The sequence below is a fragment of the Leucopleurus acutus genome (assembly GCF_964270905.1).
Source record: "Leucopleurus acutus genome assembly, chromosome: 1".
NCBI classification, from domain to species: domain Eukaryota; kingdom Metazoa; phylum Chordata; class Mammalia; order Artiodactyla; family Delphinidae; genus Leucopleurus; species Leucopleurus acutus.
In genome coordinates this window covers 49,156,425-49,174,674 of record NC_139142.1, presented here as the reverse complement: position 1 = coordinate 49,174,674, position 18,250 = coordinate 49,156,425, and the positions used below count along the sequence as shown (strand labels likewise).

Genomic DNA, 18,250 nt, shown 5'->3' with positions numbered 1-18,250 from the left:
TTTCTGTATCTCAAGTTTACTTCCCCCAACCTCCAAACGTGACAAAGACGTCAACAACCTGGAAGTTAATTCTAACCAACTTCTAAGACTTTCTTATACCAGATTCAAGGGACACTTAGGCCTCAAACAAACACACCCACTTCTGAGACAGTATGTACCTCACTGACATAGAGGTTGCTCCTCTCTCAGCCTCAGTCCTCTAGAGCATGGCAGACAATCGGGAAGCGGACAAGTGGTGTCCAAAGCTGAGGAAGGTGTCGTAAAGCCCACTCGCTCTTCTTGCAGAATATGCCCTGGAACCGACTCAGAAGCTATTTCCTCTCACTCTACATGATTTATTACCAGCTTCATTTTCCTGCTTCCCAACCCCCTACAGATTAGAAACAGCAACTAAAAGACAGAGACACTTCAAGGTAAGTACAAGAAGTAGCTACTGACATACTGGGATTGAGAGAAGACATTAACTATACCCCCTCGAACAAAAGTAAAGTATAATTTTTTATACTTAAAAAAAGTTTAAAAGACATACGCACTCAAAACCTAATAGGCTGGGGTTATTTAGTATTGAGGCAAGGATCTACGTGCTGCTAAATAAATCCTGAGGGTATTGTTCTTATAATACAGAAGAATAACTGACAGACCAAGAAGACTTTAAATGATCAACAATAACCTCATGATGTTTATTATACTATTTGGTAGGGTAAAACTTTAATAAAGTTTTCTCAATCCCCAATGGTTAACCCCTTTTTAATTTTTTTAAAGTTTGCCACTAAATGGGGTAAGAGATCCAGTTATTAGAAAATTATATTAATGCGAGTTCTGGGAGCATTATTGTAGGCTCATTCTGTCCTGGATATTTGGCCAGTTGAATCTCACGACATCCATGAGAGACGGTCAAGGTCGCTCCTTTGAACTGAGGGGAGAGAGGCTCAGAGGAAGCATGTGCCTTGCCCAAGGCCACCTGTCTTGAAGTGATAGAGTTACCGGGAGAACTGAGGCCTTCTGAATGGACTCATCAAAGTCCAGCCACCCTGCCTGCCCCAGGCCCTCTTCACTCCTGGTCGGACCTCTGACCTGGAAATCCCTCTGCTGCTCCAGGTCAAATCCTCAACTTCACACAATGTCACCAGGTACAAAGTAGGACACTGGGGACTCAGAGGACACAAGAGCAAGAGAATATATAAGATTCTAGAATATATAAGAATATATATATATGAATATATATATAAGAATATGTAAGAATATATAAGAATATATAAGATTCTAGAGTGTGGGAGGGTGGAATGGGGAAGAAGAGAAGAAAGTTGATTAGTGACTATAATACAAGGCAGAACCTAGCAAATACTTTGAGAGAGACAGAAAAAGCTGGTAGGGGCCTCTGATAAATGAGCATGTCCTAGTGGGCCAGCAGGGAGGAAAAGAGGGACAGTTTGTGACATCTGACTTCTCTAAGATGTTCACAGGCAGAGCTTAAAGGTTTCCAAATGGACTTAGGATGTATTAAATCAGCCACATTGTAGAAGGAAAAAAAATCTATAAAAAACTAAACATGGGGGCTTCCCTGGTGGCGCAGTGGTTGAGAGTCTGCCTGACGATGCAGGGGACACGGGTTCGTGCCCCGGTCCGGGAAGATCCCACGTGCCACAGAGCGGCTGGGCCCGTGAGCCATGGCCGCTGAGCCTGCGCGTCCAGAACCTGTGCTCCGCAACAGGAGAGGCCACAACAGGGAGAGGCCCGCGTACCGTAAAAACAAACAAACAAACAAACAAACAAACAAAAAACTAAACATGATTACTAACTCAGGGGTTCTTCACAATCCAGCAATGCCTATCTGGGTGACACCCTTCTTCCCCCACAAAAAGAATCTAAAAATCCAAAACAAAAAACCTGGCAAGCTGATCAAAAAACAATTGGAGCAGCTTGAAGTCTTAAACTGACCTTTATTTCCCTTCTTGTGAGGGCAGAGACACCGGACCCTCTGCTTTAAATAGCAGTAAATTCCACATCTTTCAAGAGAGTTCTCTAATAGAGGCCGGTGACTATTATTTTCCATCAATGCTCATGAATCCAGATGGGGCAGAAAAGCCCCTCAGGGCACAACCGAGAACCAAAACGTGAATAAACGCCCTCTATTGTGAAGAAATGCACGTCAGTGGGCTCAACTCAGTTCAGTCCCTGTAATTTTGAAGTACCATTTTTTCTCCTCCAAGGGAGCTTTACTACTGTATTCTGTTAAAATTTAGAAATCTTCAGAAATATACAATGCGATTAAATCTCACATGGTAACCAGCGAGAGCCATGTGTACCTCGGCGGGTACCCCCTCATTTGAATAATAATTGCCGCCATTCATTTTACAAGCATTCCTATACCTTGTATGCCTCAAAGGGCAGTTTGCAGCAATGGGAAAATTACATGACTGACTAAAAACACACATGACATTTAAACTAAATTAACAGGAAGACTAGTTAAATCTGATATTTTTTGTCATGTGTCACCACCGCTTAATAGAAATTTACCTCATCACTTTTCCTCCCCAAATTTCATAGGAATGCTTTTTGAGAAACATAATTTGCCTTTCTGAAAAAATAATTTAAGCACAGCATAAGAAACAAATTCTATTTCAAACCACACACAAAAAACCCTGTAACAGGAAGTAGAATGAGGAACTTAACGTTGCATAAAATCATCTCGAGCAATCATGGGAGATCAGATGCATACGGTTTCCCCATGTGTGCAGGCAGCACTTCAAACAGACCTGAGATGAGAGGGCTCAAGCCAGCGTTCAACAAAGTGGGCTTATTAGACCAGACAAAGGCCCACGTAACTCTCATCACACTTAGGAGGTTTGCAGCTATTAATACACAGGGAAATCAAAGAAAGGACATTCAAAACATTAAGTGTTAGCTAAAATGGGTATAGAAATATGGACTCACCAGAAGGGCAATGTAGAGGAAAATAACTGACAGCATTATGCAAAGAGAAATGACACAGAAGAACAAAGAGACATGGTTTCATAATGAAAGATACAGTTACAAATGTTTTCTCCTAAATACAGCATTTAGGTTTTTGCAGCTTAGTAGTCATTTACTGCAGACAACGTGGAGAGAGGCAAAGGCCATTTTAAGAGGCGGGTTTGTAAAACCTAAAGCGACTGTGTGACGTTGTACTCCAAGATGGACCCAAGGAGCCCTGCCTACAGATAGAAACAGATGCAAACCACCGCCACACAAGAGACTTGCTAGCAAATCCATTCCCTACTCTAATGAGCTTTCTCAGAAAATCATTCCTGGGAAGTCACCATTTATTGAAAACCCACTCTCAGTGTGTAAGAGATGGAGGGGGGGGCAGTGTACAGGGAGACACAGGACACAGTAGTTAACTGTGTTCCTGGCTCCTAGATGGGCCTTTGATACACATGCTCTAAGTCAACCTCATCCCAATCTTATAGGAAGGGTATTATTTTTCCCATTATAGAGATGAAGAAACTGAGGCTCAGAGTATTTAAGATAATGTACATACATGGCTAAAAAGTGGCAGGAGTCAGTACTTGAATGCAGGTCTGATTCAAAGACTGCTCCAATAGCATACGGCATCCATGTGGTGGGGGAGGGAGTTTGAGGATGGGGGTGGGTTGCAGGGGATGGAGAATGAGATCCATATTTGCATATGTGGAGTCTAAGGAGGCTGTGGAGACATGCATTCAAACTCAGGGACTGGGAAATCTGGGTTCCCATCCTGATGCTGCTTCAAATGAGTTGCCTGACCCCAGACAAGTCACCATCTTTTTCCAAGTTCTGGGTTCTAGGTTTCTCTGTCATACAGATGAACACTGAAGTCTAAAATCTGTGCTGGACACTGAAGAACTTTAAGTCCCCTCCATCCAAACAAGAAGCTACTCATAAAAGTATAAATGGAATACTGCAGAAATCTAATGAGCATTCCTGATCATACTTTCTCTGGCGGGAGTGACAGTCATTACTGAAATAAAGTAGGTAGAGAAGAACAGCCATTTAGCACTTGCTCATACGTCTTGTCGAGAGTAGAAGGCCTTCCCAACAGGCTGCTGGAAGGCCAGCCCTCCCCTTTGCCCTTGCTTTATGTCAAACTAAATACCTTGCGAGGTTCACAGTATACAACACCAAAGTCAGTTTTGCAGTGAGGTTGACAAGAAAGTGTTAATAAAGAAAAGATGCAAGTCTTGCAGCCTCTTAATCAGAAGGTCTTTTTGTTTATAAATGTGAACTATAGACCCTTAGGAGTTCAAATCAACCCCACAGAGTCACAAGACCAAAATGGAATTAGAAAATATCCCTCACTGTTTCAGGTTAAACAGTAAGATAGATGGCAAAGGTTCAGACATTTAAGAGATGTAATGAGAAATGTTCCCACCTTTGCCTCCAACTCCTTCAAAAAGCCCAGATCAATAATATGAAACAGGAGTATGAACATGGGGTGGTTATAAACAGGCACTGTTTGATGATCAAGGGTAGTTTTGCACATAGAGAACAAGTACAAATAATCGCCACCAGAAAGTACTGCTGTACTTCTGATCACTTTTCAAACAGTTAAAATGTATATAAGTGAAAGAAATCTTAAAAAGCTGAATGAAGTGGAAACAAACCAGCAAATGGCCATATACAATTAATCGTGATGTTTATAAAAGAACACAAGCACTTGAAAATGAAAACTGCAAAAGCTGAGTGGAATTATACACTTGTACAGTTATCAAATTTTAATACAAAAAATTCCAAAGTGCCTTTGATGACCAAAGTCCACACACCTATGGGACTCTTTGGAAGCCAATGGTAAGTTCTGCTACCACGCGGCTTGTTCTGATTCTAAAGAGTGTCAAGAACATGAAATATGTCAGCATCTAGATTCATATTAAAGAGTAGAGCAGGGAAGCTCAGGGGATGGGGGGGCAGCTTTGTCTCAAAGTTAGTATATTCAATAAGGAAAGGAAAATGTATTTCTAAAGCTGGACCTAACTAAATAAAGGCTTCAACAAAACCAAGGTAAATTATCACCTTTAGGTTCTGATTTTTTTTTTAGGTTCTGATTTCTAATAAAGGAAATAGAGAGGCATGTGGAAACACTTCCTTTAAAAGGCACAATAAACAGGAAGCAACTACAACTGGAATTAATTGCTTGGGTGGAAGCTTCGTTCAATAAGTGAGCTAACATGGTTCCCTTTGTTTTTTTTTTTGTTTTTTTGTTTTGTTTTTTTGTTTTGCGGTACACGGGCCTCTCACTGTTGTGGCCTCTCCCGTTGCGGAGCACAGGCTCCGGACACGCAGGCTCAGTGGCCATGGCTCACGGGCCCAGCAGCTCCGCGGCACGTGGGATCCTCCTGGACCGGGGCACAAACCCGTGTCCCCTGCATCAGCAGGCGGCCCCTCAACCATTGCACCACCAGGGAAGCCCGGTTCCCTTTCTTAAATGTTTGTAGTATTTACTCCCAGTACTATTCACCTGCCAGGAATGTTACCTGACCAGACTATAAGTTCCTCAGTGTTTCAAGGAATCCCTTGTCTTGGGGGTCTGACCCACCTGACAGGTGCTCAACTGATGACAAAGATATGAATGGAGCTCTTTTGATAACCTAGTAGGAAACACCTACCAGCAATGTCCTCTTTCCTTTAAATCAGTGATCCGCAATCTTTGGGCATTTCAAACATTTACAGGGTAACCACCATGCTCAGGGGAATATGGTTTCAAGTTATAAAGCAAGATCAGACAGATTAATTTGAGGGTAAATGGCCCATTAGTAAAATGCATGAAAATGGCAAGTCGATTTAAGTTACTTTCCTTGACAACTGTCATAAGAAACATTAGGCTTTAAAAAAAAAAAAAGGACAAGAAGTTATGAAAGATGGATCTTAAGATAAAAAATAAACAGATAAAATTCTTAGTTGAGGGAGAAAATGCTTTTTACCTTATTTCTTTTTCAACAAAAAAGATGAATTCAGCTTAATACCAAAGGAGGTAAAACTCAGATGTTTTCTTTTATTTAAAAATCATACTTGTTATGATATAAAAGACAAAATTAAAACCACAAGCATCCAGGAGGCTGATGGGTACTAATGTTCTCCAAAAGCCAATTTAATGGAAAACTTTAGTTTACAATAAACGTAAGTTGCACTCATACCATAAGACCATTAGAATGCTGACATACCGGACATACACAATACATATTTTTTGAATTAACGAATCGATGAATATATTTAGGTTTGTCATGCTGTTATTTCTTTCTCCTTTTTTATGAAACCAAACTGCTAACTCTTACATATTTTTCTATAAATACCATCTAAAGAGAAGAAAGACGGCTGGTATTAGAAACAGCTTACAATTTTATAATTTTACAACTTATGATTCCTCCTCAATATATCAAGATGGTAGAACTTAGAATTCTCCAGTGAAGTCTAAGGAAATTTTTTTCTTTATAATTTAAAATTGTAGACCATACAGAGTATCTTAACAGCATATGGCCCAGTTTATGTGATCATCTGAGAATAATTCAGTTTCATAGAAAATGCAAATCTAACAGTAGTGCATTAATTCATGCCAACCCTGCTCTCAAGACAACCACCAGGGACCTCCCCCATGAAATCTATATGCATACATCTATTTAACTTTTATCACTGGCTCACTGAGTAAATATCAGGCTATAGACCACTTAGGTATTCATTATTCGCAGGTGAAGAGCAAACGTAAAGGCGGGCTGGTAGTGTCAAGTCATTAACGAATCAATCGATAACTGGGCCCCTGTTTTAGTCTGCCAAAGGAGGGCAAGGATGTGTAGCATCTGGAGAGCAAGCTGTCGATCTGCTGCCAGGGAGCAATCTGTTTACAGCAGCGGGTTCCACATTTACACTGGCTCTCAAGGAAACCTGAAGTTGTATCATGTCTTCTCCGGCTTTAATAGGTGTGAAAACAGATCCCCACTTTGATACTCTTCCTCAGATACCCAAAGGACTGAGATCCCCAAGGACGACAGGGAGAAACGCTACTCTGTTGGCTCCCCGAAGTCTCTGAGATTGAGGCAGAACTAGAAAACATTTGAGTGCCTTGCATGATGAGAAGCAAGTCGTTTAATTCTCAAAGCTCCCACCTCTAGTGCTTTCAAAGCAAGATTTTTTGCATTTTTTTAGGGATCACATGTATTCACAAGCAGCTAATGCCCCCAAAGTTACCAAAAATGGTTCTAATTTTACAAAAACTCACACTTTCTTTAAGTGTGAGCCCTGTTAAATGCCACCTCCACGGTGCCAGGCCCCCAAGAACATCATTCAACTTCAGGATGATCGCCACTCCCGTCCATCTCACATCACAGAGAGCCAATACACTGCACTGTATCTGAGGCCACCTGCCCAAAGCTTCAGCTAAGAGACAGTGAAAATGAAATGAAGAAAAGGAAGTTTGGTCACTGGAATAAAGTTGAGTTTCACAGCTGCTTCCTCAATTTATACCACGTGATAAAAGCGGACGTCTACAAAGTGTCAGCGATGGCAGCAACAGAGCTCAAAAAGTACGGCCCATTTTTCCTTCTCATCATGCAAAACACCAGCAGCAAGATTCAACTCAAAGCCATACAAATGATGCTCTCAATTTTAATTATGAGAACTGAAGACACTGTCAGGTCAAGACATCCTTCCCACTAACAGCAAGAGGGAAAAAAGGACCCCTTCTCACCTCTTACTCATCTGTGACTCGATCTACGGGGAGAACGCGACTATTTGTTTTCGTATGTAAAAGCTAGTATCAGTACACACGCACACCCCTGTTGGAAGCAAGTCGTGCTGGGTTTTAAGTAAAACTGCACTTACCCTCCTGTCTTATTTTCTGGGTGAAAGGTTTAATTAATACTTTACCCTAGGAACAATCCTCACGAGAAACAGCTTTATGGGGAGTGAAAGTCGTAACAGCAAGCTGCTCTTCCTGGCAATGGCAGTTTTCTTACTGTACGTTCCTTCACTTCCATGGAAATCTCAGCCCCCTCTCTTAATGAGTGTGGAGTCCATAAAATGATACACAAAGAATAAGGAAAGCACTGGAAAACATCCTCTTGTTACCTTTTTCTCTTTTCATCTGAGAGGCTCAGAGGACACCTTCATTCCAGAGCACAAATTAAAGCGGGCCCTCAACACCCGAGCAAACTGCGCTGCTAAGTCACACCCATTACTTTTTATTTTTTCCTTTTTCTTTTTTCTGTTTATCCGGTTAACAGCTAAGAGCACACACCTCCAGGAGGTTAGAAACAAGTTGCAACACTTGTGGTTCGCCCCACCCCCAGCGCCCGGGCAGAAACCACACCCACTTCCCAACCCCCCACCCCCACCCCGCCTCTTCCCAGGCCTTACCCTGCCCAGGAGGTTGTCCTGAAGCAGCGTCTCTTGCAGCACCGGGGCCACCTCTTCCAAGCTCAACATGTGGCAAAGGTCGGTGAGTTCCTCCTGTCCCAGGGACCCGGTGCCCGTCGTGTCAAAACTGTCAAACAGCTCCTTGAGTCGGGCCTCATGCTGGTCCTGCTCTGCCTCATCCATCCCATCGCCCACAGCGCTCACCTGTGCGGGACAGAGAGGGGGATGGGTGGTGGCAGCGCTGGAGTCCTGCCACCGCCCCTCCACTAGCCACTCCTACCCCTGCCAGCCCCTTGGGAAGAACACTCTGTGTGTCCCGGTCCCCTCATGCTGGTCCATCGGGACCTTGTGAGGGTCAGCAGGGGAGGTAACACTGTACACCTCCCAGCAAGACCACAGGTCCCTCCAGAACCCGGTCCAGGCCAGGGGAGCTCCCACACGCACTCACACCAGGCGCACATCCACAGGGTCGGGTCCTGGTGGGGTAATGTTACCAGAACGAGGGAGTCCCATGGGCAGAAAGGTGCCCTACTCTCCTGGCCGGCGCTCAGGCAGGCAGCCAGTCTGTCAAACTCAAGACAGAAAGCCGTCTTAAGAGACCTCTCAGGACTTAGAGAAGGTGAAAAGTCACTTCTGACATCCAGTCCTTCCAAATGAAGTGATCGCTAGCCACAACAGACTGCAGGGCCAGAGCTTCCACGCAACTCAGCGGGCTCCAGAGGAGCTGCCGGATGTTGCAACTTGCCAAGCTGTTTCCCTTCTCTTTCTCCAGCCTGCTGCCCCCCACCGTAGTCAGACTGGAGGGTTGCAGCAAAGAGGCACTGCCGAATACTTCTGATACAAAACCACTCCCTGTTTACATAAGATCAAACACTTCTTTCATGAGTTCCTCAAAAAACAACTCAATTAACTTCACTGGTGCAATTAGATGAGGTGTGACAGGAAGAGTATTCCCTGAGGCTCGCTTCAGCCCAGGGAGTTTTAGGTAATGCTTAGTTGCCTAGAGAAAGGGGAAAACACAACTGCAGCCTTTCAATGAGGTTCGAAGGAGCCACAGACCACATGTGAATCACACAGAATCTCAGGACCCTCCACTACCTAGACAGTCTCCCCTCTGTACTCCTGGTTAATAGGTCTTCCATCTCTCTGATCCACCCTAACCCCAGACTTTCCATGTTTCCACATTTCATGGGATTTGTGAAAACACAGAGTCATCAATATCTCTCAGAATCTTGTTTGCTAAAAATATATATCATAAAATTCTAGGTCCCTCAATACTTGAAGAATGAAATCTGGTTTTTTGCTTGCACAATAATTCACTTTTAATGTGTTGGGTTTTCCAACGGAAGCCTGAAACCTTCGCATGTGAAGGTACCTTCACAATGATGCAATGGAAGCCAAACAGAACATATGCCCTTGAGAGGGTGACCTCAGCCAGCTCAAACAAGGCTCGCAGAACCAGCCCCTTGACTATAAAAAGCAGCACCTTTTTAAAAAAGTATTTATCTTGCCAATATAATTTTTTGTTGTGATAAAAAACACATAACATGGAATCCACCCTATTAACAACAGTTTAAGTATGCAGTACCGTATTTGTTCGCTACACACGCACTGCTGTACAGCAGATCCCTAGAACTTTCCCATCTTGCATGACTGAAACTCTATACCCGCTGCCCAGCAACTCCCATTTCCCCTCCCCTAGTCCCTGGCAACCAACATTCTACTTTTAAAAGCACACCTTTAACTAAACCGAGTCCTGGGTCAGAAAACTCTTAACTTAGAGGTGATGTTATAGGGAAGATCATTACAGCACGGGAACCACACACGTTAAGATGCTGAACGCGGCCAGACCTGAAAATAAGCGAGCCTTCTGTAACACATCAGTGCTGCTCTAAGCTGGGTTGCTTTCTTTTCAGAGACAACTGTTCAAAACATGACGAGCTAAAACAGAGCCAACGACTATCCCAAGGGGTTCAGCAGAATGAGGTGAAGTCAGAATATGGATCCAAACAGCTGGGCCACTCATTAAAGCAAAGAGGTAATGTTCTGGTCCAGGCTCCTGGCCTCCCAGGTCTCTTCTCCTAATTATCAGTTTTTCTATTACGGTGCTGCTAGCTCTGGCTGCCTTCCCAGGGTTGGTCTGTTGGGTTAACTAATCACCACGTAAATGTTTACAAAATAACCTGAGAGTGCTAAATAAACATCAAAGCATCCGAAATGAAAAGCCAAGGTGTTAAGCAAAGCCTCAAAAGTTAGGAATTTAGACAGGGCCAAGGCTTAGCTAATGAGATTCACTTAGCATCCACCCAGTTCATCATCACCTAAGATCTGCTGAGAATCCCCAAGATGCACTGGGATTTTCAGGGCTGCCACAGCTCTCAGACTCACTCTCTGAGTTCTACAGTCCCCTGGGCTGGAATCTGACCAATGTCAGAAAAGCAAGACTATTCTGCTTCTGCTTGACTTTACATTTAAAAAACAACAAGAAAAAGAAAAACTCAAAAGTGAAAGAATTCTAACACTCCCCCTTTTAATAATTATTTTAAGGGGTGGGGATTTGTCCATCTACACCAATGAAAGAGGACCATAAAGGTCACAATGGTAATGTGTATCTGTTAATCCCATCTTCCTAATTTATCTGCCCATTGGTAACTGTAACCGTAAGTTTGTTTTCTATGTCTGTGAGTCTATTTCTGTTCTGTAAATAAATTCATTTGTACTTCAATATAAAAAAAAAAAAAGTCTCACAACGTACTGAGAAGTCCCAATCTTATCCACAGCTTTGAATCTGATACGCTATCATGCCCTGCTCTCTGGGAGGTCATTGGATTTCCACTAAATCAAACCTCTTTCATTTCACAGCAACTTTCCTTTGTTATCTCTTTATTTCATCTCCCTGCTTCTCAAGAACTGTGCTTAGTAAAACATTCTTTTGACTTAACAGGGAAAACGGCCCCACCTCTGGAGAACAAATGATCATATGGAAACATCCAAAAGACGTTACATATGGTGACAAGTTGTCAGTACTCTTCTAGCGCAGAAGGCATTTTTACTGGCTGATTTTATTCCCCAAACGTTCATCAGTAATTTCATGTGCAAGAATTATTTTTCTCCCCACTTGGCAGAAATTTCTTGAAGGGCAAGGTTCACAATTTCAATTTCTTTTATAGCTTCCCCCAAATGCATAGTGCAGTCTGTTCTTCACACCAGGGACTCAGTAAAGCATCATGGACTGACTTAGGATATGCAGATTCCTTACAAGGAAACTTACCCTGAATGAACGCTACAGAAATGAGCATAGGAAGACTTTGAGACACCTACTTCTTCCACAAGCATACCTCTACTTTCCCCATCCAACCCCTTTTCAAAGGCATTTTCAGTCTTAGACATATCCAGGCATAAGTAGAAAGCGAGCACCCGCTGCCAGACTGTACCACGTAGCGCCATCTGAAGTTTGATTCTATGATTTAGTCATTAAGCCAGTGGATTCAATTTTCAGCTGCATTTTTGTTGTTGTTATGGGATATGACTTTGGAGGAGAATCTGTATTAAAATACTTTCCCAAGTCCCCTTGTTTATAGAATGAGAATAATACCCATCTGGAAGGTTGTTCTCCGGGTTAAATATGGCAAGCAAGAGCGGCTAATCCCAGAGAAAGCTGATACAAGAGGGGAATTGAGAAAACAACTAAGAAAATACCTGCGATTTGCAAAGGAGGGGTAAACTGAAGAGGGGTAACTTACATACATCAACAGGTCATAGATCTGCCTTCCTAGAAGCAAAACAGGAGCTGCGGAACGCCATAACCCAGAAAGCAAGAATGGGCGAGGGACATATTATAAACATAAGCCATATCGTATTACTAAATGGTAACAGTAGTAGGTAATGTTCAGTGCTTCCTCAGTCTTCAAAGGCAGATTATTGATAAATTTAATGTCAAACTAAAGCAGAAAGCCTGAAATATAGTTGGAAGTTCAGAAGACACTTTTTTTTTTAAACTTCTGAGCATTTACTCTAAGTCTGACCTATGCTGAGTACTTAGCATAAATGATTTCATTTAATCCTCCTAATTCTTTAAAGTAGATCTCACATTCCCATTTAATATATAGAAACTGGGGCTTGGCAAGGTTAAGCTACTTGTCCAATGATACAACGCTAATAATGGTCATGGACCCGCTATTTGAACTCTGGTCTGACTCTATACTATCTCTTAGTCCTACACGTGCACACAGAACACGTGAATGGGACCATGGAACGGTATCACTGACAAATCACTTATCTCCACTTTTATGTGTTAACCAGCTGAACGGTAACAAGAACTAGAAATGACCATGGAACACTTGGTGGCCATAAACTAAACTCCTCCAAAATGGAAGGAGGAGGGGTGGGGTTCCTTCCTCCCTAAGTGCCTTGATTCATTTATTGACTAATTATAGCCTATGAGACACTAAGGATACACAGAATAAAGTAGCTTTGGGATTTAAAGGCAAAGAAGACAAGCACTTTTACATAAATATGATTATGAAGAGTCCTGTGTCTTCGATAATGGGCACAGTCCAGAAACTGATCATTGTTAAAGTACTTCCCCCCACAAATATTTAAGCATGTGTAATCTGTGCAATTCAATGCTTTCCAGAGTCAGAGCCTAGCTGACACTCACCAGTGACAGGAATCTTCCTTAGAGATGAAGGAAGTTGGGTTTTGAATGATAAATCGTCCTTCAAATTGCCAAGGACAATTCCAGTTTTATAAAGCCCGCCACAAACCTGGGCCTCTCATCACCATCTACCTTCCCAGTCAAGTTGCCAGAAGCCTTCATGACTCCTTTGGAATAGAAGGGCCAGTGTGGGCAATATTTTGGAGTTCTAACAAGGGATGGTTAAATAAGAGGCAGATGCAAAGAGCCATTAATCATAACAATTACCACCCAACAACCGCCCATAATAAGAACTATTCAGGGCTTCCCTGGTGGCGCAGTGGTTGGGAGTCCGCCTGCCGATGCAGGGGACTTGGGTTCGTGCCCCGGTCCGGGAAGATCCCACATGCCGTGGAGCGGCTGGGCCCATGAGCCATGGCCGCTGGGCCTGCGCGTCCGGAGCCTGTGCTCCGCAACGGGAGAGGCCACGGCAGTGAGAGGCCCGCATACCGCCAAAAAAAAAAAAAAAAAAAAAAAAAAAGAACTATTCAGAGTATTTTCCTTCCAGATAACTCAAAACAAGGCTGCCAGAATGAGCAGACCCTGACAGGGAAGTCCATCAGAGACTGGTGTCACTGTGCTCCCTTTGGCAGCCCTGACTGATGAAATCACAGTGCCAACTGGGATCGGAAAAGAGCAAGGTGGAGGTGCTGCTGGGATAATGAAGTCCCCAACATAAGGTCCACATGAAGTGGATCCATGAACTTGTGAACTTTCCAGCATCCAAGGTATAGAAAGGAGCTTCTAAGAATGGCAGACCAGCCAAAGGGGACGTCTGCTCCGGGCCAAAGGGAGTGAAAAGGAGACAAAGTCTGGCAAGGAAAAACCAAATAATAAAATGAACACAATGCCAGAGCCCTAGCCCAGGCCTTTTATTTCCCCTCCAGATGGTCTAGCAGCTGAACAGCTACAAGGAATGTCTGGATGCCCCTCCTGGCTCAGCAGCTTTCCCTGGGTATCATAATAGATGCTTTCGGATCTGTGTTCAGACATAGCTGTTGAGGGTCCACAGTCCAGGCAGTGACCACCAAGTGACTAATTTACTTTATAACTAAAGAGATGAACATGGACAAACTCTGCTTTGGCAAAGCTTTTCATTCACGCCTTTAGCTTTCACCGTTTGGCAGGTCAGAGCCTCATAAGGCCAATAGTCAAAATAAAATGTTTCTTTTTTCTTCTCTTTTTTGCAGACACTTGAATTTGCTGCAAAGATTTCCAGGCTTACCGTTTTGGACTAACTTCAGCACAACGTGAAATAGTGACGAGAATAAATTCAACTTTAGCAAAAGCTTAATAGAAAAAGTAATTGTCCCCATTTATGTGTTGATAATAGAATATTTCTGCCCCAAACTGCTGCCCATCAAACTGATTACTGTCAGATAGCCTCCTCTCTGCTCAGATAGCACCTCACTTCTAGCTGGATACTAAAAGCACAAGAGTATCAGCAAGAATAAAATCAGAGTGTAAGAATATAACACAAAAGCTTAAAGGCCACCACACCGGAAAAGAATCATATTAAATTTGACAGAAAATAACAACCTTTGCTAGCTACAGAAAAAATTAATTTAACTAAGGGTATCCCACTAGCATTTATTCTAAAACATAAATAAGCTTTAGTATTTTACCACCCTGAATGATGTAGCAAACCCAAGCTTTTGTTAAACCTAATAGCTAGGTGGATTACCCAATCAAGTCATTAACTCAGGATGGCTGGAGGAATAAAATCATTAGGTTAGCACATGGTAGATTCAATAACCTGTAATCAGCTACTAAGTAAAATTACGGAAGCAGAAAACAGCTGCATTTTTGCTACTTTCTTAAAAGAGACAGCTTGTAACAACTTTCACTTCTTGAGCCATATTTACTCTAATTAATTTAGAATGCCTGCAGCTCTGACTACCGTTCCCTGGGGTATAAAAATGAAGCACTTCTCTATATCTATAAACAGTATTTTCCCAACTTTGCTTTTTAAGGGAGGATTAGGTCATAAATAGTTCGTCATTTTTGTATCTAGAAGCTTGAATAAATGGTTAATTGCTGATATAAATTGCAATAAAGTGTCCTGATTTCAAATAAAGTTGCTCACTTGCATATTCCCATAATCTTTTAAAAATTCTATTTTATTTGTGAATAGGATAAAAATATCTTTTTGCAAGCTTCAGTAAATCTCTCCAGAAGACCCTGCCCAACAGATGTAAGTTCAATAGCCAGAATTCAAACCACATAATTTATTGGCTTACAAATGAATTGGCACCTATAAAAATAAACCTCCTGAAAAAGCTCTAGGCTGTTTGAATCCCTCTAAAATGATCTGGCTAAATGTGCCAACCCTTTATCAATGTAAGACTGATAAAATGTATTTTCATTATCAACATAAAATGGAAGCACCAAGATTGGTGAAATGATAGTATACAAAGTCATTTGCAGTGACACTTAAAACAATTTATTTGAACCACATTTGACTTATGATAAGAACGTTGTCTATTAAGATTGACTGTTCAAAATTCACTGGAGCCCTATTCTCCCCCTCTGACAGTTAACATCTTTTGATATTAAGGGTCACCACATATCTAAAATGAAAAAAAAAGCAAGAAAAAAGACACCCATGCCATTCTGAGTAAGTGTCTATTAAGATGACTGATCCTTGACATTTTACTGCAAAGACCGTGCCTGCGATGGCTGCCTTTCCGTTGCCCCCTGTAAAGCCTTTTCCTGCCTTGGCAATATCTTTGCTGATGTCCAACCCATTTGGAACATCCGTAAGTCCTACACTTTATCTATACTGCAGTTCAGAATGCTTTCCTCTAAGGAATCACCAGAGACCAGCTGAAAATAAACACATCTGCAAAGAAACTCCCCAGCAGTTTACTTCACCTCTCTAAGGACACTGACAACAGCTGAGGAGACCACAGCAAACTGTTTTATCAGCCAGCCTGTCATGTCACTGTTACACACAGTCTGGGAATTTCCACATCCCTCTTCAACTCCACAGCAAGACCTGCCAATATTTCAGGTCAGCTACCAATACTTTAGCCACTAGGGAAGACTCAGAATTAAGCTGACACAGAAAAAAATACATATCCTTGCAGATTGTCAATCCTCAGGAAACAAGTAAACATATATACATTTATGTTAATGTATTTAAGGGAGCGGGATCGAGAACCTTCCATGGTCTCAGAAGCTTAGCCCATGTGCCTCGGTTGACTTTATTAGGATTCTAATCCTAAAACATGCTTCCACCTCAGTCACAAAAGACAACCATGTGATCCGTTTTGATTTCACAAATTCAGGAGTTAAGTTCTATGGCAAGCTCATCTCAGGAATTCCTCAACACCAGGAGGGGATCTGCCCCAGTCAAGTAAAGAAAGCAGAAGATCTCATAAGAGCTAAGTTGTCTAGAAACAAGGTGCATGGTAGGACAATCTTTCCAGCTCCATTTTACTTGCACCAACTTAGCCCCGGTTTGTCAGGGCTGAGGCTGGGAAATCGCCTCTTCCTATCTCTATCTCTTTCAGCTTCACAGAAAGAGCTTTCAGCAGTAAACTGTTTCCATCAGCTTTGTCCTTTTGTCAGAGACCGGTTTGGTAGCTGCAGAAGCCCAGCCCCTGGAACCCTGGAAGCTTCTGCCGCGACACTCCACACTTCCATTCCGTGGGTCTGGCGGTCAAGGGTTTCAGGCAATAGCCGAGCGTCATTTTGTTCCTTTCTTAGTAGTCGCACTGGGTAAAGTCTTTCTCTGTGCCTTGATCCCTGACACCTTCTACAACGGGTCCAAACAGCTCTCCGCTACTCAGACAGCCCAGACTAACACCTCGGGTTTCCCCAGGCAGGTTTCTCTCCAGTTTCCCAGTCACAGGGGTGCCTGGGTGGCACAAGGCAACAGAACAACCACCCTTTCTGCTCCCCCCCACCCACCCCGGGACTCAAGTCCTCTCCTGGACCAACACACAGTAGCCGCCTTCAGCTGGCAGCGCGGGCGGGGACAACGCGGGTGGCGGAGGTGCCCAGACCCGGCTGCGCTGCAAAGCCGGGAGGCGACGTGCGGCTGGAGCGCGGGCGCGCCGCCCAGGTCCCCGGCAACGCGTGATGCAGATGCGCCCCCGACCCGCCCGCCCATCGCCACCCCCGGAAACCCCAGACACCCCATTGTGTCCCCGGGCAGCAGCTCTCTCGGCCCCCACCGTCCTCGCTTACCTTCTGTCGGCCTCTCCGTTGCGCCCGAACAGCCGGCCGCCTGCCTCCAGTGCTCTGCAAAGCGGGGGAGGACGCTTTGTTAGGGCTCCAGAAGCGGGACAATACTTCGCAGTCGGCGCCGGGGTTCAGGGCGGGCGTCCTTCAAAAGGACGAGAATGGGGACCCGCGCGAGCGTCATTTCCATTTGTAAGGGGCCAGCGCTCACAAAAGCGCGGCTCCTGGGGGCTGCGGTGCGCATCCTCCCCGCCCGCCGGCCCGCTCTCCCGGACCGACCCCTCCTCCGCCTCCCACACCGCCCCCTCCCCGCGGGGTCAGCCTGGAGCGCCCCGGCCCGAGCTGGCCGCCGGGCCACCCGCTTCCTCGCTGCCGCCCCCTGCTCCCGGCCCGCGGGGACAACCACCGCCCGGCCCCAGCCCGGCAGGGGAAGCCCCAGCCTGTTCCGGTGCCTGGGCCGCCAGGGCGCGCAGGGCCTCGCCCACAGCGCGGGGGCAGCAAGAGGCCTCCGCGCACCCCCCAGGCCGCGGGGCGGGGGTCCGCGGGAGCGGGCTCCGCGCTTACCGCGTCCCGGGGCTCAGGCGCCTGGCGCTGCCGCGGGGGCCATGGCCGCGGGCGCACTCGGGGCTCGGAGGCGGCGGCGGCAGTTGCAGCGGGACGGCCGCGCCCAGCGCGCTCGGCTCCCGGCTCGGCCGCGGCCACCCGAAGCTTTGGACGCAGGGGAGGAAGGGCCAGGCCCGCGCGGGGAGGAGGAGCCAGGGCGACGCCGGCCCGGGCGCGGCTCCTCCTCCGCGGCCCGCGCAGCTGGGGCCGCTGAGGGAGGAGCGCTGGGCGCCGCCCGGGCCCTCGCGGGGTCCGTCCCCCCCACTCCACCCCTTCCACGGGGACTGCGCCTCTGGTGGCCGGAGCACGGAGGAGTCCGGTCCCGGCTTGGCTGTGACCCTGGGGCGCTCGCCTCGGAGATTTGAACTTGGAAGCTCCGGTGCTTGCCGGGGCGCATATGGA

At 45.0% G+C, this 18,250-nt stretch overlaps 1 protein-coding gene across 3 annotated transcripts in view; it reads right to left on the bottom strand.

Annotated features, from left to right (window-relative positions):
* Positions 1–17,923, bottom strand: part of NIN (ninein) — a gene marked incomplete at its 3' end in the record, with an annotated part of 107,049 nt that extends 89,126 nt beyond the window's left edge. For all 3 annotated transcript variants that reach the window (XM_082865625.1, XM_082865626.1, XM_082865627.1), the window contains exons 1-3: positions 17,810–17,923; positions 17,252–17,305; positions 8,362–8,565 (exon numbers count right to left, since the gene is read on the bottom strand). In XM_082865625.1, the coding sequence (XP_082721751.1) occupies positions 8,362–8,544 (183 nt within the window). In that variant the 5' untranslated portion in view covers positions 8,545–8,565; positions 17,252–17,305; positions 17,810–17,923. The remainder of the gene's footprint in view (positions 1–8,361; positions 8,566–17,251; positions 17,306–17,809) is intronic.
* Between the last annotated feature and the right edge of the window lie 327 nt (positions 17,924–18,250).